We start from the raw sequence: 23,901 nt of genomic DNA on the forward strand, positions 1-23,901 counted from the left end.
ATTTGGTTCCAGGCTCACTGACTACCAGTTCTATAGTTTGGTCTCATGAAGAAGTTATTTTCAGTATTTGCATAGGCCAGGTAAGCAGAGGATGGGTGTTGTTTCATACAGACACATTGTTGTATACTTGTAAGCACATCATGTGTAACATGCATTTATATAAACATGCATTGGGAGGGAGGTACCTTTTTGTCTAAACGAGTATGATAAACCTATCTATTATCTTATTTTTTTCCTTCCAGATCAATGCAATCCGATCAGTTGTTCCTAACAAAAGCAATAATGAGATAGTTCTGGTGTTGCAGCAGTTCGATAACAATGTAGACAAGGCTGTTCAAGCTTTCATGGATGGTGAGTAGTATACCTTTTTCACTAAGACACAAGGGTTTCAATTGCATGCCATAGTATTCATTGTTTCTAGTGGCTTTTTTAATTTTTTTAATTTTATTTTTTTCTCATAACTGATCTTCCTGTCTGCGTCTTTGCTTCTTCACAGTATGAATTTGATATGGCTGTTTATCTGTTCTACCAGATTTTACAATTTTTTAGTGCCATTCTTGTTGCAGACCTTCTTTATTCTGCATGAAAGTTAATACTCTTTAAAGTAAATACGTCAGAATATGATTCACTATTGAAGATACAGTAACTAATAAGAATTTGGGATAGTTCTGAAGCCGATAACCAGACCCCTAAACCCCTTAATTTGATGCATACAGTGACATTCAAACCTCAATCTGAATTTTGCAAATAGCCTTGTTATTTATAATGGCTGAACCAAAACTCCATTGAAAGTTCAAGCCATTCTAAATCTGGATCTGAGTTTGTATTTTGCATCATGAGACCATCTCTAATGAAAGGTCATTTGTATTTAAATACCACTTTTTTCTGATTAATATATAATGGAAAGTATTTCAAACTTTCACCAAAGTCTTTCACCAAACCCTTTGCAGGAGTAATAGCATACTATGAGCAAATCCTCTCAGAATTTTTATAGTTTGGGTCTGCTTAACAGATACTAGAAGTTCAGTGATCTCAAAAGCCCTGTATATCTTTAAAATGCCTCGTAGTGTTGATTTGCCACTTCACCAAGTTGCTTATTTCATATCTGTTTTACTTCAGAATAGTTTTGGGTGTGGTTTGGATTGATTTACTAAAATATATCAGCTAAAAAGCATAATGATGTCCTAGGAATTACTTAAACAATATGCAAAAAGCAGATGCAAGCAAACAGGGCTATTTATAAATGCATCAGAATTCTTCCGTCAAATCTATATGGTGTCTCTTGATTCAGGCATCTACACAGGCAGTCAGATTCTGATGTATGGAAATTGGAGTTTTTGCATGCACACACACACAGAGGAAGGGAAATGTGATGCATCTAATTAACAATAATTTTGTTTTCTTCTAATATGTCTGGGGAAAGTATTGGAGGGTTTTTTCCATGATTATTCAGTAAGTTGCTTTCATTCAATTTATTTTGTTACCATTATTCGCTTGTGTTCTATGAGTTGTTTCCAATGGCGCCTCAGAAGGGGAGGTGCTTTCATGTGTTGTCATCTGCTATGAGGAAGAAACAGGACAAAAGCAAGCCTTGCAAAAGTGCGACAAAGTCTTGAAGAAAAGCGAGTTGTTGTAACCTGAGTTCAAATTATCTTTGGTTGAACTTCACCAATTTGTGGTCATTGTGTCTTGAGTTCAGAAGTCTTTGGAAGTGAACATTTGAAACCAGCCGATATTTGTTACTGTCTGAAACAGCATGAGAAAAGCCATGTGTCCATTCAGCAGCCACTGTGGATAGAATGAATATACACTTTGTGTATATTTTCACATGAATGACAAAGGTCACTAAGACTGAAATGTCACAGTCACAGAGAACACATTGCCACATGCAATGAAAAACACGGGGATTGCCATGCTGAGTGCAGAGGCTGAGCACGTCCATTCAGTGCTTTTTTCAGAGATGCTGCATGCTGAATCAAGAAATGTTCAAATTTAGTTTACTGAGATCAGCTCCTGTCTTGCTTCATATCTGGAGTGGCAAATAAGTGATGTCTCTATTACGAATTTACTTCTGTATGTGAAATTTGAGTTAAAATAGTGGTTCCGATGTTTTGTTTGCTATGTTAGTGGTTACCTAATTAGGCATAATCAGAAGGTCTGTTCAGCATCTTTGTAGATGTGTTCAAGAAAATATACTGGTGGGTTCAGATAAGGGCTTTGGGATTTACACAGTTAGTGCATTTCCAGCAGGAGGAAACTGGGGGGTTAGTTGGGTGAATCCCTGAAATAACCCTCACTGTGCATAGTATTCACAGGAAGGCTGAGAAGCAAAGCTAAGACAACACCAGACAACACAAAAGGAGCGTTGGACAATACTGTGAAAACAGTTAACAAAGCTGTCTAGTGAAATCACATTTTTTCAGCAGCATGGAGTAAAATGGGCAGCAAATGTCTGGGTTTATTCCTTTTTACTGAAATATGATGTCTGTTGAAAGATAGCATACCTTTAGGAGAGAGGGGTTTGTATTTACGTTTACATAAGTATGTATGTACGTAACTGAATATAGATATATGTATAGTTATACCCAGAGTAGAAATTTTCTTAGTCTTCTGCTGGCATTGTCATATCATCTAGGAGACAGAATATGACTCTGCTGGATTCCATACACATTTTTTCACAATTGAACAAATTAGATTTAGCACTGCTAGCAAGAAACGTAATCTCTGCTAATGTGCATGATAGACTTAGCAGACAATCTTGGATCTGGATTATTGGGATAGAAAAATATTTTTGATGCATTTCAAAAACTCACATGTCTTTGACTGAATACAAGTTGACAACTCGTGGTGGTCTGAAAACAGCATTACTACTTAATATTGTCAGGAGTTCACTGAAATGAGTGAGAAGAATGACTGACTATGAAACCTATTTGTAAAAGGATGAAAAATGAATATTTACTAGAATTATGCAGTGATAGTAAAATGATTCTTAAATTCAAGCAGAAGACCTTTAACTTGGGTGCAATTAAAAGGATTATTGTGGCACAACTGGGATGATGATTCAGACTGCATGCTTACCAGGAGCATCTGTTTTCAGCTTTAGGATCCAGGAGAACAAAATAATGATGTTAACTAGATGCAGAAGAGTTTTCTTCTGACATGCAGTTGACACTGATATGACCAAGGCTCTGCTTGCTTTGTTCTTTAAGTTTAGCTAACCAACTCATTATGGCTGGCAGACAAAATTTCAAGTATACGAAATTGGAATAATTTTTCAATAGAAATACTAAGTTTTTTTTTCCTGCCAGGGCTAAGTTTACTGTGTTTGTGTGATGCAGAATTTCTGCAGGAGTCCACAAAATTACTCTTTTGCATGCTGATTAAGTCTTCATTTTTATGTTCTTATGTCTTGTGAATATGACAGATAACACATAGGAAGTATATGATAAAAATGCTAAAAGACTTTAAAACTTGCAGAAGCTCTAGAGTCAGAGTCGACTATCTAGTTTACCCAGTGTTTATATTAGGATGATGAGATGTTTCCCTTCTCATGCAAGAGATTTTAGTGTTGATTTTTCAGGAGCTTGTGCTAGTGGTATGAATTAGGCACCCACTTTAATAACTTTGTGGAATGAAGGTCATAAAAAGCAGTAGTCTCTAGTAGCCCCTCCACTGTACTTAGTGCAATCAATTAAAATGAGTAACTGAAAAGCAGGAAGACAGCAGTACCCATTTTGTTCTCCACACATACAAGAACTTGTGACAACCAATGGAAATGCTACCCAGCTAGGAGACTAGAAATTGTTCTTGAATACACTTGTTCTTTTTCATAGCTGAACTTTTGTTGAAATGTTTTTATCTTTCCTTTCTCTAGGCAGCGCAACTCAGGTTCTAAAGGAATGGAATATGACAGGGAAAAAGAAGGTAAGAACTTGCTCTTGAGAATCAAAGCATTCTGACCATTTATCAGCAGTCTGCAGTTGAATGTAGTACTTTTATTTTGACCGATACTTTGTCTTTGCTAACTTAGGTAACTTCATTTGCACCTGTAGTCAGAACACTTGAAAGGAAATGTGTGTCTTATTTTTAATCCTGTTCATCTGTTGCTGTCTCTATAGCCCAGTGCTCTGAGAGAACTTCTGGGACAACATGTGTGTGGGAGCCAGACCCTGGACAAGCAGAGAACAAATCCCAAAACATCCAATGTGCAGAAACACTTTTAATAAGCAGTTGTGTCCCAGATAGTCACAGCCACTTGTAGTGCTAGAGTTTTTGCTGCCAGATGTAAAAATAGCTTCTGCATAGGAGCCACCCATTAGGAGTCATGCATTAGTGACACTACCAAGTCAGATAATTTGAGTAAATATTTGTGATGTGATTTATGCTTATGTATCTTCAAGCCGGAGCTGTACCAGGAGGCTGCCCTGTGAGTCACTGTCATAGAGACTCCTCTTTATGGTTGGGAGAGCTACAGTAGCAGTGGCCAACCTTTGTCTTCTGTGATCACTTTCTACCTGATCAGAGTGATGCCTTAAGGGTTTGTCCATGTTACTGCATGGATGTCCCCTGGATGGTTAGAAACTGCTTGTCCTAAGTGACTGCAAACATTTTAAGCATCATCTTAGCAGAGGCTCTGTTACCATTTTGCAATGCAAGTATTTTGTGTGGAAGGAAAGGGAAAAACAATCTGGGGCTTCAGCTTTTATTTGAAGTGGTTTACATATTCAGCTGAACAGATGCAGTATGTTGTATAGCACAGCATGGCCTGTAAGTTGCATTATACTTATGTCACTTGTATGGCATTTTAAGAACATGGATATTTTACTGATTATATTTTGAGTTTGAGTTGCACTGAGTGATGTGTCTGTCTTGCAATACTTCCCTATTTAGAACAACAGGAGAAAAAGAAGCAAATCTAAACAGTACCAAGGCAATAAAGATCCTAAAAACAAGAATGGTGGACCTGAGAAGGCATCACAAGAGCCTCAGGGAATATATGACTGCCATCTGAATGGATGCTCTAAGGACAACTCCTGCAGTGGTTCTGCAAGTCAGAAACTGGAAGCCACTTCTCTTGAGAACAAAGGCTCAGGATTTGTAAAGTCAGCACCGGTCTGTCCAGAAATCACAGGTCAGTTCATCTGGCATAAGACACCTTTTTAATTGGCAGTAGCCAAGCCTCCATTTACTTAAAGATTATGGTATTTTTATTGCTGTGAAAAAGAATATAATAAAAATAAGTCAGAGAGAGGTGTTTGTGCAAAATAATGCACATAGCTATTAAATTTATGCAAGCAGATCTGTATCTGGGCACAATTCACCTTGCAATATGTTTCCTTACAAAATGTCTTTTTTCTAGAAACAGAAGAATCAAACTATAATTAGAGACCCAGTTGATACAGACTATTACAGATATACAGAACTATGCAGGGTTAGAAAATGGCTTGAGTGTAAAATGGTGATGGAAGTGATAGTCTCTCATCTGGAGCAAAGTCATCTGAGCAGAATGATCTTGTGGCACGTTACAGGATTTCTTTATTGCCTAGTCCAGACTAGACCAGTTTTTTCTTTCTGATCTTCCCTGAATAGGCTGGTTGCAGTAGATCTCCATTGGCTTTCTCTAACAGGGAAGGGAGAGTCTTTGTGTTGAGGAAAGGCAATCTGATAGCTTCTCAGTACGTGCGTGTTTCTGTGGGACTCTAGATACCGGTTCTGAAACTCTGGAGGACAGTAACATGGAAAGCTCTTTGCCACTGGCTTGTGGTAGATACAGAGTTATGATTATAGCATCAGCAATGAAAACAAACCTCCTTTGGGGGAGAAGCTCTGTGAAAGCTTTTGCCTTCAAGTGTCCTTTCATAAAACCCGTATTTAATTGCTCTTAGTACTGGTAATGGTTTTTCAGCCCTTTGCATTTCAAACTTCTGACAGCTCTAGATTGTTGCTGCTGTTCATATTTTCTTCTAGTCTTTAGCAGTATGGAAGACTGCATTAAAAAACTTTCCTTGAAATCCTTTTTTCCGAGACTGCAAATACAGCTCTCAAACCTCTTTTTAAAGGAATGTGCCTAATGGATAATTGTCCTGAAACAAATTCTCTGCTGCTTCCAGATGACTTTGGTGGTGCCAACCTCTGATCAATTAAATGAGAACTCTGCAACCTATAGCAGCCAAATAGACAAACTGCTTATCAAGAAATTTTGTCCTAAAATTTTGGTCCCTTGCAAAGGATCAGAGATACTTTTCCCACCCTTGCTAAGACTCCAACTTACATTGGATAGAATATGCCATAAGCCAGAAGATTCTTCATTTCTGTAATACTAAAAGTATTCTTGCCACTTATTCTGCAAGATGTAAACATTTATGGTAAAAATCTATGTTAGACTTCCTTGAGTTGCTCTTTTGGAAATGACGCATGCATGAATAAAGATACGTAGATTGAATTGTCCATGCATGCTGAGTGAGGGTAACAGACCTGAATGTGGGAAGAGTACCCGTGCTAGTACTGATCTTTTTCTGTGGCATTAGGATTGAGTCCGTTGGTTTTTTTTAACTCCTGTTTGACGTGATACAGTGTGGCATTGTACATAACAAGGGTAAAAAGTATCTAAGAATTTTTCTTTGCCTTTTACAAGTGACAAATGAGAAACTACTACCATAGCTTTAAAAATTCTATAAACTTACACGTATCCCCTGTTTCAGAAACAGAGGGAGAGAGGTATAAAAGAAAAGAAAAGAGCGGAGAAGAAAGGCAATAGAGAGAAAGGAAAAGCTGGTACTTTAATATTAAAGTTTCCCTTGTATTGTAAAATAAGTTCCTGGCAATTTGTTTAATATAGAGAAGGAAAGCTTCTTTCTTCTTCACTTCCAGTTACACTAGTATCTTTGCAATCAGTATAACAGCTAATTTCTTGAGGTCAAAAGCCACCTATGTACATATTGTTAAATTTGTGCTGAAGTGCATGGAGCTAAATAGAAGAGAAGGATGATGAGGATCCCTCAGGGGCCAGCAGCTGTGCTCTTGTGGTTTCTGAGCCAGTCACACAGACTGTTCTAAAGCAGTGTGAAATGCTGAAGTGAGTCCAAAGTGCACCCATTTCATATTGTTCCCTCTTACGTTGTAATCTCCTTTGTTTTGTCCTTGTCTGTCTTGTTTGTTTTGGTTCCTTCCCTATCAATTTAATGTTACTGTTACCTTCAGACAGCTCGCAGCTAAGAAGGGTCATAGTCATGCGTCTGCTGACAGTGCCTTATGCTTTCCTCCCCATAAGGAATGTGAGGTTGAAGCTTTGTTATACTAACTCAATCTGTGAGATTAGGTCTTTCAGAGCCATAATATCCTGGCTGCCTGGAAGGGACTTCAGGAACCAGAAGGGAGGATGCAATGTAGCTGGTGTTTCTCCATAATGTGTCTAATACTAGATGATAAGGGAGAACGTGTGACTCTCACCTTTAGTTCAGGTATGCTTATTTCTTGCTGTTATTCTATCTTTTTTTTTTCTGAGAAGTCCTCAGTTTTTGCTTTTTTGCGTGACGGTTTCCCATAGGGAATCAAGACCTGCTAGAGAAAATGAAGCATGGAATTTAAGACCCTGGAAAGCCCAATTTGCCTCATCATAGAGGGCCTTAGGGAGTGTTTCACTTAATTATGAGTCAGCTCAAGGGTTCTCCCACTCAGTATCTTGAAGGGGTGAAGGCCCCAGATAAATCACATTACATCAAAATGATGACCAGAACAGACTCTCCAACTCTTCTTAGAATCCTTGGCAACACCAGGATCTGAAGGACTTACAGCTACCTTTTCTGTGCGTGCCCTTGTAAAAAGGACCATGAATGCACTGAAAGGATATTTAGTGCTGCCTTGCCATGCTACTGCTTTTGCAGGAAATTGGGTAAAACCAGGAACAAATCAGATACTGATCTCTTTCCTACTTTTAAAAATTGTTTTTTCATGTAGGGTGATTTTTAGTGAATCCTTTAAACTTCCTGTTTATATCTCAAAGGAGTTTTTTTTCTTCTTTCAGCCAAAGAATCCATTGAGGTTCACCTTATTTAAAAGACTTTGAATGGCAAGCTGTTCTAAAAAGATAAGCCACGCATTTCAAAGATAACAGCTCAACAGATTTCAAAGGAAGTTTATTTGGGCTGCTGCCATTACTGGCAGGTCTGGTAATACTTGACAGTTAATACAGCAGAGGTCTCACATTAGACTAGTGAAGTTTCAAGCCAACATGTACTGAACCCAGCAACAGTTTATTTGTAGCTATTATCACCCAAACCTTTGACTTCTCTTTCAAGTATTTGAGAGAGACTTTGTCCCTAGATTTTGTTAGATGTGTTTCTTAGCTGGCCCAAGTCTTCGTGGCTTTGATGCAAACTTTCTCAATCTATTTGTAATTGTGTTGATTGTCCTCAGTAAAATTTGAAAGCTCAGTTGCAGCATACTAAGGTATTGTTTGCTAAGCTATGCTGGGCATCTTGCTGCTGGGTTTCAAAGTAGCTCATGTGTCATTTTGGAAGAAACAGTGTCAAAGTATATTGCAGTCAAAAGATGATTAAAAACTTTTTATAGAGTATAACTGTTGTTCTAGATTACTTTCTCTAGGCAAAAAGCTGTCAGTTTGTAATATGTCTTGACAAGTATACCAAAGCTGCTAGTTAAATGCAGTAAATAACTGTTTTCGCTCTTTAACAACTAAATTCAAAAGACATAATCTTGGGGACAGAACATAATATCCCTGGCCTTTCTTCATAGATTAGCTGATAGACTGCTCGTTTCTGACTGCCTGTTGGAGTTATTTAGCAAGGCCAACCACAACTAACAATAGAAAGAACATTCTTTATAAATCAAAGCTATCTGCATTAGTGTGAGATGCAGCCAAGTCTGCACAGGACTAATCACAGTTATCTCGGAACAGAGTTCCTGGCTGTGTGGGAGGCTGGTATCTTCATTGAACCTTTGATATGTTCACAGTACTCCATAGCTGGTGTTTCTTGCTTTCACAGATACACAGGTTTCTTTAACTTCTTTAGTTATTTTCTTACATACTATTTTATGTAAGGTACTTTTTCTGTTTGCAGACTCACCTTTTAAGGCCTGTAAAGAAAAGCTGTTTTAGAAATGTGGGCGCTAATGTTCCTCCTTGTTCCTCTGATGTTATGTGATTGCCATGGAAACGTACCGAGATATATTTTACACCTATCCTAGAGCCCAGCCAGGGCACAAAGAAGTCACTAGTTGATATCCTGGAGCTGTCCAGTGGTATCCCTCAGTCCCAGTAGTGTTAATCCCACTCCATAGGCTATTATCCATCTGTTAATCTGACAAGCCCCTTTTCTCCAGACACCACACCACATCAGCTGAATAACGTGATGCATAACGAACATCTTCAGAAAAATTATTACTGATTCGTCAAAGTGAGTACAAAGATTAAACAAATGGATTAACACAACAAATCATTTTCTATGCATGCTTCCTTGACTAAAAGTCACAGTGGCAGTAATAGCTGGCCTTACCTGTCAGTTTTCATAGCCATTCTTTGGCTGCTTATTCCTCTGTCATGATGCTGATATCTCGAATCCCTCTGGAGTCTTGGAAAAAGTAAACCAGGTTGTCTTGTGGCATCCAGACAGGCTTGGGCATTGTTATCTTATTCCTCTGAAGCTGTGGAACCCAGGAGCCTAATCTTTGACATTGTTTCATTTCCTGCTTGGTCCCTCTTAGCAGCTGCTTTTGATAAAAATCTATAGTCAGGCAAGGTAAGTATTTCAGGTAGGAGTATTTAATCATTGCTTTTAAAATGCTGATTAAATGATAAACATTTTTTGTGTGAGAGATACATATCTATTTGTATATACATATATATATCTCAACGCTAAAGTCTCATGTTTTCCATAGCAGACTTTCTCTGTAGTTCTGTTCTATATTTGGGCAAAGATTACAATTGGTAGTATGTTTTCTATGTTATGAGCTATTTTTTTATACCAGCATGGAAGAGTTGGTTTTTTAATGGGTTTTTCTTTTTACACTGTTGAAACATAAATGTGTTCATCTTAGTGTTTAATAACCAAAACCATTTTATTTCTGTTCTGTCATTGCTTTCCAAGGTGGTGTAGAATGCATACCAGTGAAACAAAACACTTGGTTTTACCAATGTATGAAGTCGTTCAGACTCAACAATAAGGCTTCAGATCTTTCTTAATCTCACAGCTCCCTGTTTTCTACCTTAATGTTTTCTTGCAGACAAAGAACGAGAACACCAGAGAGTATCTGTGGAATTAAAGCCAAAGACTATGAATGGAGTAGAACAGCATGAGTGTCTTTGGTCATCAGTTCCACTCCAGTGTAACCTAGGCAGGCCAAGGTCAAAATCTTCCTCAGTTAAATCATCCAATGCTACAACCCAGCCTGAAACAAAGACAGATGATTCAGTCAAAAGAAGAGGTAAATTGGATCTGTGGTTGCTGTGTGCTGAGGTGATCCAGACAGCTGAGGCCTCCAGGAAAATATAAAAAGCACAGTAGAATAATGTTTAGCATAACAAAAATGAGTAGATCAATTAATGGTCTATTTAACATTATATTAAAGGAATTAAAATTAAATAATTTGAATTAATAGTGCTGTTTTAACATTTATTTCATTTGGGGAATGAATTTGAGCAAACATGTTTAGAAACTGAAGAGCAACACAGAAGAACTATGGAAAAGTTGGATTTATAGAGTTCAGTAGGATAACCACTTCATCCAAATCTGGGAAAATAACATGTTGAACTATTCCTGCTCCCTCATTCAGAAGAGGCAAAATCTGCTTTCTGAGTTTTGTGCAAATTGTGTTTTCTATTTTAGGGCCGAACATTGAGAAATCAGTAAAAGACTTGCAGCGTTGCACCGTTTCTCTAACCAGATATCGCATGATGATCAAAGAGGAAGTGGATAATTCAGTGAAAAAGATCAAAGCTGCTTTTGCAGAGTTACACAGCTGGTAGGTAAATCAGCTTGAGAGATCCATCAGCACCACCTGAGAAAAGAGGGGCTAATCAGGCCACTGGCATTGCTGGGGAGGTGTCGCTATCACCCTCTTTGTTTGCAACATTTGGTTTAATCAGAAAATTACATGGTGCCATTAAGTAAATCCTCACCAACCAGGAATACTTGTGTGTTTCCATGCATACATAAAGGGACAAAACTACGTTCTTTGGAAAAAAAATCTCACTGGGGAAGTTTTTTTTTCCTAAGTGATCCATCTTGACCTAGTTATTTTCTATCAAGTTCGGTGGCAGCGTATCTGAGCAAATGAAAGCTTTTCCAAAAATAGTGTCTATAGGGTTTTCTGAAGTCTCTTTTACCTTCTTTATATCTCTCCTTTCTGTACTTCTTTGATCAGATCTTCTTTGGCAGCCAGTCCTTTACTGTCTCTTCATTTCCCATCATCTTTGCTTCTTATCACACCATTCTTTTGTATTTCTTTCTCTCATAGTTTCTTCTAACTTTCTGTCCATATCTTCTTTTCCAGTTCTCATCTCTAGTTCATTGGTTTTCCTTATTTTGTATCTCTTCCTTTTACTATTTTTTTAATTATAACTTTGGTTATTCCTGATCTTCAGCATCGTATGTCTATGCCCTTTGAATATTTGTAGCAGAAAGAATTACTGTAATAGCAACTTGCATATTTTGTATATACATGTCATAGAAAAGTATTTTCTGGTTTGAGTTTTACTCGGCCTTTTGTTAAGGCATCTGTGCTTATAAAACCTGTGTATTGCAGTGTTGCAGTAAACAGAAAAAAATCAAAATGTACAAGTTTCAGTTACAAATCTGAAGAGTACAAAAACCTTTCCACCCTTAATTCATCCGTAATGTTTGTCAGTATTTTTATGAGGGTATCTTATGAAAGTGCTGTAGTATCGGCAGAAGTTTGTTAACTCTGGACTTCAGTGGTGTATTCATTGACTTCAATGATGCATAAAGTGACTTTAGTGCCACTGGGGCTCCACTTCTGTATGGGCAGAAAGCCCAAATGCTATTGAGTTGGTTTTGTGGAAGATTCTGTTGCACTGAGCCACCAGTGTACGTTACTGTCTAGCAGGGAGAACTTCGTTTCCATCTCTATACTCCAATGAACATGGGCTGAACATGGGTGATCACCAGGGCTAAGCTGCATATTGTTGTCAGGAGTGCTCTGGAGCCAGTATAGTGGTGTTTGCTTACGAACTAAAATGCAGAAATTACATTGTGGGTATAGAAAAGTTAAGTAAATGTCATCAACTCCTTGCCTCTTTTTTTGTTAGTTCTCAAAGGTGTTTTGTATGATTCTTAAAAACTTATAAAATGTTTATGGCTTCTGCTAAGAAGTCTCTGAGCTTTTCTCTGAATAAACTCATAGTTGAGTCTCTCCTTAGATTTTTTTTTTCATAAATCTTAAAAATATAAAATGTCACTCACATGTTTGATCTTGTTTGCAGGTAGTCACAGTCAATTCAGTCTTTAAACGATAGTTGCTCTGGTCATGGAACAAGCTTAGAACTCTACCACGATCTAAGAAAGTGGAGGGAGGTGCTATATGAGTAAATTCAGAACTGAAATTCTTCATTATTCATGTTTTAGCTTGAAAAACACTAACATGTACTCCTAATGCTAAAATGTGTTACTTGATAGGTGAGCTTAATAGGGGAAAAGACAAAATTACCCCCAAAGAATATGTCATCCAAGCAGACTTAAAATGATGAAAAATGGCCTGGAAAACTTTTGAATAGGCTTCATTTAATTTTGTCTCCTACCAGCGTCAGTGCCAGAATTATTGGAGTGGAGTCTGCCAGAAGCTCTAGGATGTAACAGATCTGTGCTCTGAATGTTCAGGCCTCACAAAGCAATTTCGTGTATGTAGCATAACATTGCAACAAGGACAGTATAATGTCAGGACATGTTTGTGGAAATCTCAATGAAGGCTGTGCTGCTTTTGGCAGCTCATAAGCCAAGAGATCACAAGCCATTTAAGTTTTTCTTCAAATGAATGAAGGGAAAAATTGGTTTAAATAGTAAAATCTATGACTTAACTTCTTTATTAAAGAAGGTGTTAAAAACAGTTTTGGGATATTTCATATGACGTTGTGGCTTAAGCTTTGAAAAAGATGGGAAGAGCTGTCTTTAGTGCCTCATTTACAAAAATATACTGCCAACTGATTTGAGTAGAGTCACTGGTTTTGAGTAGAAGTAACCAGAACCAGTGTTACATACAGCTTTGGACCTTATACAGTCAACACATTTTCCTGAGTTGAACGATTTCATTTGTTACTTATGTGGCAGTCTCCTTGCTTCAGAGTTGAACAAAGCATCACTAGTGGTAGCAGAAGTATAAGATAATTAAGTGAGCACTCAGTGTCTTACATATTTATCATCCTTCTTGGGCATGGGAATTTCACTGTGGCACAGCCTTGTGTCTATCAAGGGAAAATGAAACAATTCAGCTAGGCTGTTGCTCCCAGAATGCCACGGAGTAACTAAAAGCAAGTGCATGACAGTGATATCTGGTCTCCTTTGTGACAGTGATTCCAGAGCTTTTTGCAAGTTCTTCTACCAGTTGCTGCTGGAGTATGAACTGGTTGAGATGTACAACAGATAAACATACAAGAGCAACTAAGTGCTCTCTGTGGTCAGAACTGCAGGGAATTCTTGAATGGGCTCAATACTGTAACCTAAATGGGAACTTAACTGGTTCCTGGTACACACAGCTGCCACCACCTAAGGGGTTTTAGTGAAGCTAAATAAAGTCAGAAGCTTTAATCTTGCATTGCAGCTGAATGCTGAAACACATACTACTTTTTGTTGTCTCTTGGTTTTTGTTGGTTGGTTTTTTTTTCCTTTGGCAGTAGGGTAAAAGACCCTTTTTTTGTCCTTTTTGCATTTACAATCAAGGTCAGAATCAAAACTGCATTTCAAGAGTCAGTAGTCTTTTGGACTTTTTAAATAGTGGTTGGGTTTTTTTTTAATCTCTTCATGATTTTATGCATCACAGGAAAGGATGAAGTAGTGCAAAAATAACATCATAAATCTTCCTTCTACCTCCGGATAGCATGTGAAACAATTATCATGGAGATAAATGAATAGCACATGTGGTGTAAGATATCCTGAAAGCCTCACCAGAAAGATTTACAAGAACTTATTTTAGTAGCAGAAACCTGTTGAGTGATAGCTGCCAGTGGAAGTCTGTGTCTCTGTCTGGCTTAATATTTCACAGCTTGGCCTAACTGGTGAAGGAAAATTACTCCTGAACACATGCAATCAGTACTGTGCTGCTATTTCAAAAGTCACCCATCTGGCAAAACAATGCATACACCCTCCCAGAGAAAGGAGTGGTATGGAGCAGGTGTGCTGTGAACATCTGTAAATGCTTGGGAAAAAAAATGCAGTGCTTGCTTCTGGATTTGTTAGTGAAACGGGGCCAAAAACCAATCCCAGGAATATGTTTATTTAAAAACACTGCAGTGGGCTTGCTTTCTTAAAGAGCCTCCCATGAGTTCCTGTGAACTGGAGTAATTCTCTGCATGCTCAGAACAAGTGATAATTATTTGTTTTTATGCAGTGTTTTTCCTGCTAGAAGACACCAGAGCAGTTTACAGGCCATGGGCTGGACTACACGGGGTACTTTGCCCCACCCTATGAGAAGTCTTTTGCAGTCTCACATGGACTGTGCTTCTGCTGTGACCTAGCACTCTTGTCAGCCCTGCTCTTGAAGGGCTTTCTATGGCATTGCTTTCCCCAAAGCTATGAGATCGCTGGGGAGAGCAAGCTGAAGGGCACTGTTTCTCACTCATACATGCACCTGAAAGTTTTATAAGGAAGATCCTTCTAACAGTACTCCCTGAGCCAGAATTGTGAGTGAGCACACAAGCTGCTCCACTTACTGCTTGGTTGTAAAACATGTCAGAGCATAGCTATGTCTTACAGTAGTGTGGGGCGAGGAAAAGAAGAGTACCAAATAGTGCTTAAGCTGCAGGGGAGGTCAGAAAAGCTAGATTAATTCCCTTCCAACTAGAGTGCACTTGAGACATTTGTTGCCAAGGTTAAAACCCATATGCTCTGAATTGTGCTCTCACTTCCACCAAGAGACTGAATAATGATCTTGGGGATAAAAAGAGAGCCCCAGGAGATCTGAGTGAAATGCATAGAGCACAAAAGGAACCACCGTTCCTTGAAACACCTCTTGCCAGAAAATCATTTTCACATATTGGGCATCCACACAGTCATGCAGAGAATTAAAAGGAAACATCTACTACTTGCCCATATGGTCTGCTTCCAACCATGAATGAAAAATAGTCTGTAGAAAATAGTAAGGGCTAGGTTTAATTACACTGCATGCAAAACTGGACCAAAAACAGACAAGCCTTCTCTACTCTTTGAATCTCAAACACATTGGTATGTCCAATGTGTTATAAAGAGCATGAAAACCAACACAGTTGATTTTTTTAGGAAACAACAAGCACTTGAAAGCTTCACTGTAGGCTAGATTAAAAAATTGACTCTGACATAATGCTGGAAAAATGGAGTTTTACAATACTAACAATTTAAAAATATATTCCAATACATTCAGGGAACAACTAGGAAGTATGTACTGTATATTTGGGAATTATAAAGCAGCTTTTCTGTTGTTTTCTAAGTTAAAGTCAAAGCAGAGGAGTGGTTGAATGAGGGAAGAAGCTGTTCAAAAGAATATAGTTGTGTCTGTACTGACTCAGTGATGAGCAACACTGCCAGTGCTCAAAAGTTGAAGAGCAGGGAGTTAATGCAGTCATTCCCTTTCTGGAATCTCTTCTTGGCAAAGAGTAAGGATGATGGTTTTCTGTTTCACATAGCCCAGAACCAGTGGCACCAGATGCAGAGCTGCCTGTCTGTGTTGGCCATGTGGTGGTTTAGAGCATGGGCAGATGGCTGGAAAGGCCAGGACTGGTAGTGCTCTACACTAAACAGAGTTCCTGTGCTGTTTCTGCGTTTCCAGGCAGTCTTTATTAGCTTGTTTTTTCTGTGTCTGTCCACTGGCTGATCTTTGGTTGTCCTTATGCCTCTAAAGTACAAATTTTTAAATCCTCTTGCAATTTTTCTGGTATTTGTTTGCCCATCAGTCACACAGTCCAGTCCATAATCTTGCCAGTGCAGAGAAGGAAAAAAAAAATGGTCTCCCAGGCATTTAGTTTTCCTTGGGCCCAGATGGATTTTCAGGTATCTTCAAAGACAAATACTTTTGCCAAGGTTCCTGGGCCCTACCCCTACTGCCTGGGGGGTCTGAGAGGACCTGATCCAACAGCTTTGGCCTCAGGCTGGCTACTTGCCTGTAGAGCTGCAGCACTGGGAGAGGGGCTTGTGCTCACTCTCATCTTGCTACCTCCAGCAGTATAGGATTACCCTTACTGTGTATTGGAGAAAACAGATGGAGCTCACGAAATTGGGGGGTATTTAGGTTTCAGTGAGATACATAATGTCTCCCTTGTGGCCCCTTTGTCTTTTACAGATACTTGCTTAATCCTCATATTTTTTACTAAGCTTGCGAAGACAGATTACAGAGATGAAACCCAAAGGTGGATTACACTGTCTCTTAGCCTGTTGTTCATACTTTATGGCCTTGCATCTCCTCTCATCCCTCCCAGTCATTCATAGATGTGTTTGTCATCCTTAGGAAAACACAAGCACATATGCTGTTTGGGGCCATGCAGATTGTTGCTTTTGTGCATGTCATTATGGATGAAAAGTAAATACATCCTTTCCAATTTCATTGTCGCCAGACTAAGACATTAAACACGTATAAGGAACAATTATCTCGAAAAATGTCAACAGAAGTTAGACCAAAGAGCCAGACTCTTCTCCTTTCTTTGTGACCACTTTCCAGGATGCTTTTGGGAAAGTTACCTCTTCTCTGTAGCAGGAGCCAAACAACAGGGACCATGGCCTTCTGCCTTGCCAGAGTGTGTTTAGGCTAAAATATATTAAAGCCAGTAAAATACTCCGATATCTCAGTGGTCAGATTAGAACCGAGACTCAAATAGGAAAGAAACACTTCACAAATTTATGTAAAAATGTGCAGGATGCTAACAAGCCGTGATACAACTCGTTCTCACAATTGTTAAAACTCTGCCAGATCCTGAGGTGATGCTTTCATTTCAAAATAAATAAAATTTAGAAGTGTTCTTTCAGGAAAAGGTTTTCCATGTCAATTTTCAGCTTAAACAAGATTTTATGATCAGGCAATAAATTTCTAATTGTTTGTAAAGACATCTTAAAAGAAAAATGCAAATAAACCTTTAATTATCATGGTTTTATCAGGCCCCACTGTGAAGGTAGATAAAGAATAATGCAAAATACACTTGAATGACTAAAAGCCTTCAGGCATTTTTGCTTTTACCAGATGGTGCACGGCAGAGGGAAGGATTTCAGTGAAACTGATTCATTCTGTCTTTTGTTTATATGCTTATTGTCAGACTGTATTTGTGGTCAGAATGAAAATTCATGTAATCTGGTTTGCTGTGTAAACATTGTGCATATGCTAATACAGCAATCAAATAACATTCAAGCACCATGAACACTTAAATACTATTGAGCTAATACTGGAAGGATATAGTTTACTAAGACATAGCAAAATATGTAATATAACAACAGCTTTTCACACAGGTTTATTAATACAAAGAAAACTTGAAGTATTATTTCTTTAATTACAAAACAGCCTGGCTATGCAGTAATCCTGTAAAGTTTGTAGTCACCCAATACAGATGATTGGTCTTTATATTTACATTCTCATCACATCATTATAGTTTCCTGTGCTGAAAGTTTGACAGGGACAGTTCTGGTTTTGGATTGAGGGGGGGATTCTTTTGTGAAATACACAATTGGCTTAGAGGTTCTTATCAGCTGTCTTCTCACCCCACCTGTGAGTCAAATATTTTCATGCTAGAAGGGAGATGCTTACATGAATTAAGACATAATGCCCAAGGACCAACACTGAGCTTATCAGGACTATCCCATGAATCTGCATGTAATCCCAGCTCAGATATAGACAGTGACAGTACTGATGTCCCTCAAACTTGCTTGAGTTGTCAGCAGGTTGTTAGCCAGCAGAACTCATAAGGAGCTACTGAGGTCTGTTCCAAAGCCTGCTGACAGTGCAAAGTCACTGGAGAATGGTGTGTTGTATTTTTTTGAAGCCTGAGCTGTCAGACTCCAGCAGTGTCCCACAACTCCCTTCCTCATGAAAAAAGGACTCAAATAGTACCTCAGTGTTCCAGCATCTCACCAGCTGAACCAGATCCCAGAGGATGCCCATGAAAAAATAGTTCTTTCCCTCTTCCAGATGAAAAGCCCTACTGCAGTCACAACTGACTGTGTCTTCTACTGTCTCCAAAACAACATTTTTTTCTCAAAGCTCAGTCAGGGGGAGAGTGAAGCCTACTAAACACTTCAAGGAGAAAGTTGGCAATTTGGGGCATTTGACAGAGTTTTGAAAGGACTCATTTGAATTATACTCCTAATGGTAACGTCTGTGCCATGCAGCTGTGGTTTACCTTTTTGAGTTGTGTCAGCATGCTTGCCTCCGTGTCAGCTTGGTCTTTTTATTACCCCATCTTTTCAGGCACAATAGGTTATCATAATGGCTGAAAGAGGCAGAAGGAAAGAGAAGATTGTGGTCATCTTGAACCCTTCTCATCAGTGAAGTTATAAATCAACCAGTGTGGCAATCTGAAGCAGCTTTTCTGAAGAGGCCATAGTAACTTCAGTTATTTTAGTGGGATGTTGAGGTGTTGCAGCTGACTGCACTAAATTTCGTGCTGTAAACTAGAGGAAGATTAATTTGTTTCCACTAGTGTCAGAACAAATTCAGAATTTGTTCTGAGTATGAAACTGTGAAATGAGGCAGCTGTCAGTATAGCTTACCCCTATCGTTGCCGTGCTGGCAACTCAGTGCAGTTTGGCGTTTGCAGCTCTTTTGCCATTGTATACCACTGTGGATTCTGGTTTTTGTTTCAACCTTCATAAGTCCAAGGCTTGAGTGCAGTCCATTGGACCAGGAATAGGACACTTACGCCCTGATCCTGAAGAAGTGAGGGGTAGGAGAAGAACCGAATTAGTCCTTTCAGAAGAGGGGTATTGCAAAGGGAGACAGAAAATAGAGAGGTAGTAGTGTTAGCATTGCTCTGTTTTGGTTCCAGCATCAGTCATGGAGTAAGAGACTCACTTAATTCAGGTCTGTCCTTGAGCTTGGTCAAGGGGAGAGGGGATTTGAGTCCGAGTATTTGCTCCAGTGAGTATTATAAATGTATGATAAAAACCTGAACACCTATAACAGAAGTGATAAATACTACTACAGCAGGGAATCCCACAGACTGATGATTAGGGCATGGATTCAGATACATTCAGAGAGGTAAGGGGTAGTGCTGAGTTGCGTGTTTGTCACAGGAGTCTCAAATGGTATATGGAATATACTCAATACAGAATATACTCAAGTGCTGATGTTGAAGGGAAGAAGAAGGAATAGGTGAAGCCTTATAGAATGTTAGTGCTTGGAATAATCAGAAAAAATTTTCAAGGGTATGACCTCTCCAGAGTATCTGCTAAAGAAGATTTTAACTGTAGTTCCTAACACCTATAGAAGACTCAAGAGAAAGAGCATAACTAGAGAGGAAGGAATTAGCAGAATGTTTTCCCTAAGGTGTCTTTAGATCTGAATTGCATTCTGTTCCTTGCTCTGCTGGAGCTCAAATCTGGTGATAGGTGCGTGTGCAGAAAGTTCCTCTAGCACCCAGTTTCCAGTTCTCCACAACATACCAATGGCTGCAGGCTATGCACTGGAGTGTAGCAGCTTGATATAACATTTTGGCATCAATTAGACACTAAGAAACATTGAAAGAAAATGCATTCCCAGGGGGTGTTGCTGAGCTCAGCTTTGAGCAGTTCTCAATAATGCTAGCACTGTGGTCTGATTGTGATCATCCTATTGAGGCTGAGTAGGGCAGTATTCCAGAAAATACATTAAAACCAGTTAAACTTCTCATGAGTTAAGAAGCTGCTCAGTTTAAGTGACTCTCTGACCTTAATGTGAAAACAGTGGGATCTTAGCAGGAACAAGAAAGATTTGATCCATTGATTTTCCATGATGTTCTCGTCCTTTCTCCTTCTAGATCTATCAGCATTTAGTTTTGTTTTTTTTTATTTGTCTTTTGTCTTTTTATTCCAACTCAGACTTCCAGCACTTTTTCTGTCATTTTCATTTGTTTATAAATTTGCAAAGCTCTTAATGAAGGAGTTAATTAGTTTTACACTGAAGTACTCTGTGAGTAGAAAAAAATCAAATTGATTCCTACTCTTTTTCCTTAGTTCATATAAGCATCAATTATTAAGAAGAAACATAGTATTTCCTAGCACTGGTTGGCCTGTGACACTCCTCAATAAAGAAGTGTTAACTTCCCCTATTACTTCATGACTTAGGGTAGTTCATGATTTCCAAGCTGAGAAATGTGGCTGTACGCTTCCAGATGAGAATCAGTAAATTCCTTTCCTTTTGTCGAGAGAGAGAGACTGTCCATGTCCTCAGCTGGTAGAAGTTAGTACAGCTGCACTGTCTTCAGGGAGGGACAACCCCATGAAGATCTGTCTGTTAAAGACACTTAGTTTATCACATTAGCTACTCTCATATTGACAAAGGCACCAAACACTTTTCCTGTTGTTTTATTCTTCAGTTTTCCCAGTGTTAGTTTGTAGCTGCAAGGGAAGTACTCAGGTGGTTGTTCTCCATCAAATTCATCAGAGTCCTTGCCTCTACTACCACAATATCCAAATGCTTTCCTGAAATGTTCATCAGAGGCCACACTAAAACATTAGGAGTGGAAAACTGCCTAGTAACAGATGAGATCTGACTATATAATATGATAAATATAGGACTGCTATGGCCTTCTTCTCATTCTGGTATTAAAAGTGTGTTTATTTGGCATCAAAACAAAATGTTAGGGGCTAAGCAGTTTAGCAAGGATCTGTTGTTGAAATGGGGAGAGGACAGTCATGGAATGAACTGGACCAAAACACAGTTCTGATGAGCTCTGCTGTTGTGAACTTGTTGCTTGAATATTTTTTCCAGCCAGAAGTTTATGCTTATATAACCGATGTGCTACACTAGGGAGACTTTTGTAACAGAGACAGCAACAGCGAAAATGCGCAGACTTCTTAAATTTTAAGGGAAAGACCGTGCTAAAGACCATGAAAATATGGTTTTTTGTGGAGGGTAGAAACAGGTGAGAACTTCGAGGCTCATTTCAGCCACCTGCTGTGAAAGCCAAGGAAGTTTATTACACCATGCAGTTACAAAAGCTAATTGAAAATAGATTAATTCTGAAAAGCTATCGTTATTTAGATTAGCAAGCTGGAAACATCACCTGCCTTCTGGAGTCCAGGCTTAATGCTTATGCCTGGAGAACACCAAGGGCCAACTGGAACAAGTGTGTCCTTTTGTTGTGAGAGTATGCCTCTTACCTGATGCGCTGTACTGTAAAAAACCCTGCTGTTTTATTTCCTCTGCTGTGTAGGTCACGCTAAATTGATGTGGCAGGCCAAAACAATATTTTTAGTCTTGTTTATACATATGAAACAGAAAAATGTGTTAAGCTGTAATTTTATTGTCCCTTTTGTTGGCTCTTGAGAAGCGGTGTGAAGGCAGTAGCCTCTCCTCCTCTGGCATGGTTGACTAGTAAAACCCAAGGGTAGGATTCTGCAGAACCTCTGTGGCAAACCTCCTGTGTGAGCTTGGTTACCAAGGAAGGCTGCATGGCACTTGAACATGTTCTAGCTGGTAAACTTCTGGTTGAGCCAGCTGTCTATCTGCCATGTGTTCCCCATGCTTCCCACTCACTTATCTTTCCCTGGTTTAGTTAACAACCCATCAGTTCTCCTCTCCTCTGTGAGCCTTCTGTCTTTGATTGCTGCCCTATGAACTCCATAGGATCTTTCCTTTCTTGCTAGGGGCACTCTAGACAAACATTGTGTTCCTGAGTTTTCTATGCTGCCTTCCTTCTGATGAAAGCTAGTACACATTGAATTATGTGTCTTCACTGGGTATAAAAGCTTACATTTAAGGATGATTTTACTGCAGTAGTTGAGAACTCCACTCTTCTCTTCAGTGTGTGCCTGGATTTACTCCTGGTGTTGGACCTACTTTTTGCGATTTCCCCCCTGCTGCTTAAGTTTACTCACACAAACATAAACATTAACATTGGTGGTGTTTATTAAATGTGAACATGACTAAGAATAACCTAGCGAAGGGAAAATGGAGTAGCACACCAGAGCACTATCTACTGGAGAGCATTCTGCAGTGCTGTTAACATCGCTGAACAGTGTCACTGTGTTGATGGTGTGAACATTTTACCAGACCCACTGCCTGCTCGCAGTAGACCCACCTGATCAGTTGGCACTTTGACAGCTTAAAAGCACAACCAGGGATTGCACACCAGAGATCTGGGAAAGGAGAAGCATGTGAGACCTTTAGGAAGGCCAGGTAAAGTAGAACACCACCTTTCCAGTCCTGGAAAAATGGAGGGCAAGGAAGATGACCTGTATTATGGAGATACATTAATACTTATTTACATCAAAAATTATCTTCTTGTTTACCCTGACATATTTTGCAAGAGTATCTCTGTTTAAGGAAGAGAAGGACCTCTTTTCACACAGCTTTAATTCTGTTTTATTCTTAGTATTGCACTGAGACCTAAGCTATATTAGCAGCAATGGTATATCTGGCTTAATTAGGAAAGAAACTCTTTAGTCATTTGAGGACTGCTGTGACTGGGCAGTGCTGAAGAGGTAAATCAGAGTGACTTCCACATCAACACAGACACATGGACAGGCCAGTGAGATGTTTGCATAAATCAGCATACACTGGTTATCACTTATTTTTTTCTAGTCAGTTTGCCTAGCTGTTTCTGCAGCATTCATTTTCAAGTCCTTTTAATTTCACAACTGTCCATAATTAAGGTCTGAAGTCTTTGTGCATTTACAGCTTTTTCTTTTGATGGAGTTCTAGCATGGATTAAATTGTGGTTTTTTTCTTTCTTTTTTTCCCTTTTTTTTAGCATCGTAGACAAAGAAGTGTCATTAATGGCAGAAATTGATAAAGTTAAAGAAGAAGCCAGTAAGTAAAAAAACACACAGGGAACTTTTGGAGTAGTCATGAAAACATTTGTTTTGTTTGGCAGAAAATTACACAGTACATAAATTTGGTTAGAAGCGTTCTAGCATCTTTCATTGCATATGTATACAATTAAATAAGTTTTTGACGTTCTGGGATAGTTTCGGTATAGTTTCTATCTATAAGGATTATGCATCAACATTTCAATATTATGAAATTAAGATAAACTAAAAGTTCACATAAAGTTAGATTTAAATTATTTAATCTTTCTGCTTACTTATCAGTGCTTTTTGACTACTTTTTTTTTCTTATTTCTATGAAATTCCTAAGGGAGTAGGTTATTGTGTGGTCTTGCATAGATTTAAGGGATAGTGATCAAGCTTATGAATTAGAACAATAAAAAAAATTAAAACCAGATATTTACTGGAATCTGTTTTCTTAATAATCCATGGGAGTTGAGCTGATTCCAAGCTTTCATGTTGTCTCTGTGTTTTGCATAGGTAAGATATGTATTCTGGTTTGGGGGGGTGGCAAAACAAAATGAAGTATTAGGATGCCACAATATCTGTCTTATACCCCATCTGAGATAGGCTATGTGTGGTCCAGTGATCAAGGGAATGTGTTTCAATAGAGAGCACTAAGTAAGAAACTGAAGAATAATCAAAGTATTGCTAGAATGATATGTTGCCTGGCAGATGAAAATATCACTGCTGTGTATGCATATAATCTTTTTATTGATTTGTGAATTTGAGG

At 38.7% G+C, this 23,901-nt stretch overlaps 1 protein-coding gene across 1 annotated transcript in view; it reads left to right on the forward strand.

Moving 5' to 3' along the window:
* Positions 1 to 245: 245 nt before the first annotated feature.
* SPATS2L (spermatogenesis associated, serine-rich 2-like) overlaps positions 246 to 23,901 on the forward strand; it is a 32,848-nt gene continuing 9,192 nt past the window's right edge. Inside the window, exons 1-6 of the mRNA XM_010178527.1 lie at positions 246 to 351; positions 3,875 to 3,924; positions 4,891 to 5,131; positions 10,243 to 10,443; positions 10,845 to 10,980; positions 23,093 to 23,151. Of these exons, the coding sequence (XP_010176829.1) occupies positions 345 to 351; positions 3,875 to 3,924; positions 4,891 to 5,131; positions 10,243 to 10,443; positions 10,845 to 10,980; positions 23,093 to 23,151 (694 nt within the window). The 5' untranslated portion in view covers positions 246 to 344. The remainder of the gene's footprint in view (positions 352 to 3,874; positions 3,925 to 4,890; positions 5,132 to 10,242; positions 10,444 to 10,844; positions 10,981 to 23,092; positions 23,152 to 23,901) is intronic.

This window comes from Mesitornis unicolor, unplaced genomic scaffold (assembly GCF_000695765.1).
Source record: "Mesitornis unicolor isolate BGI_N332 unplaced genomic scaffold, ASM69576v1 scaffold7122, whole genome shotgun sequence".
Lineage (NCBI taxonomy): Eukaryota > Metazoa > Chordata > Aves > Mesitornithiformes > Mesitornithidae > Mesitornis > Mesitornis unicolor.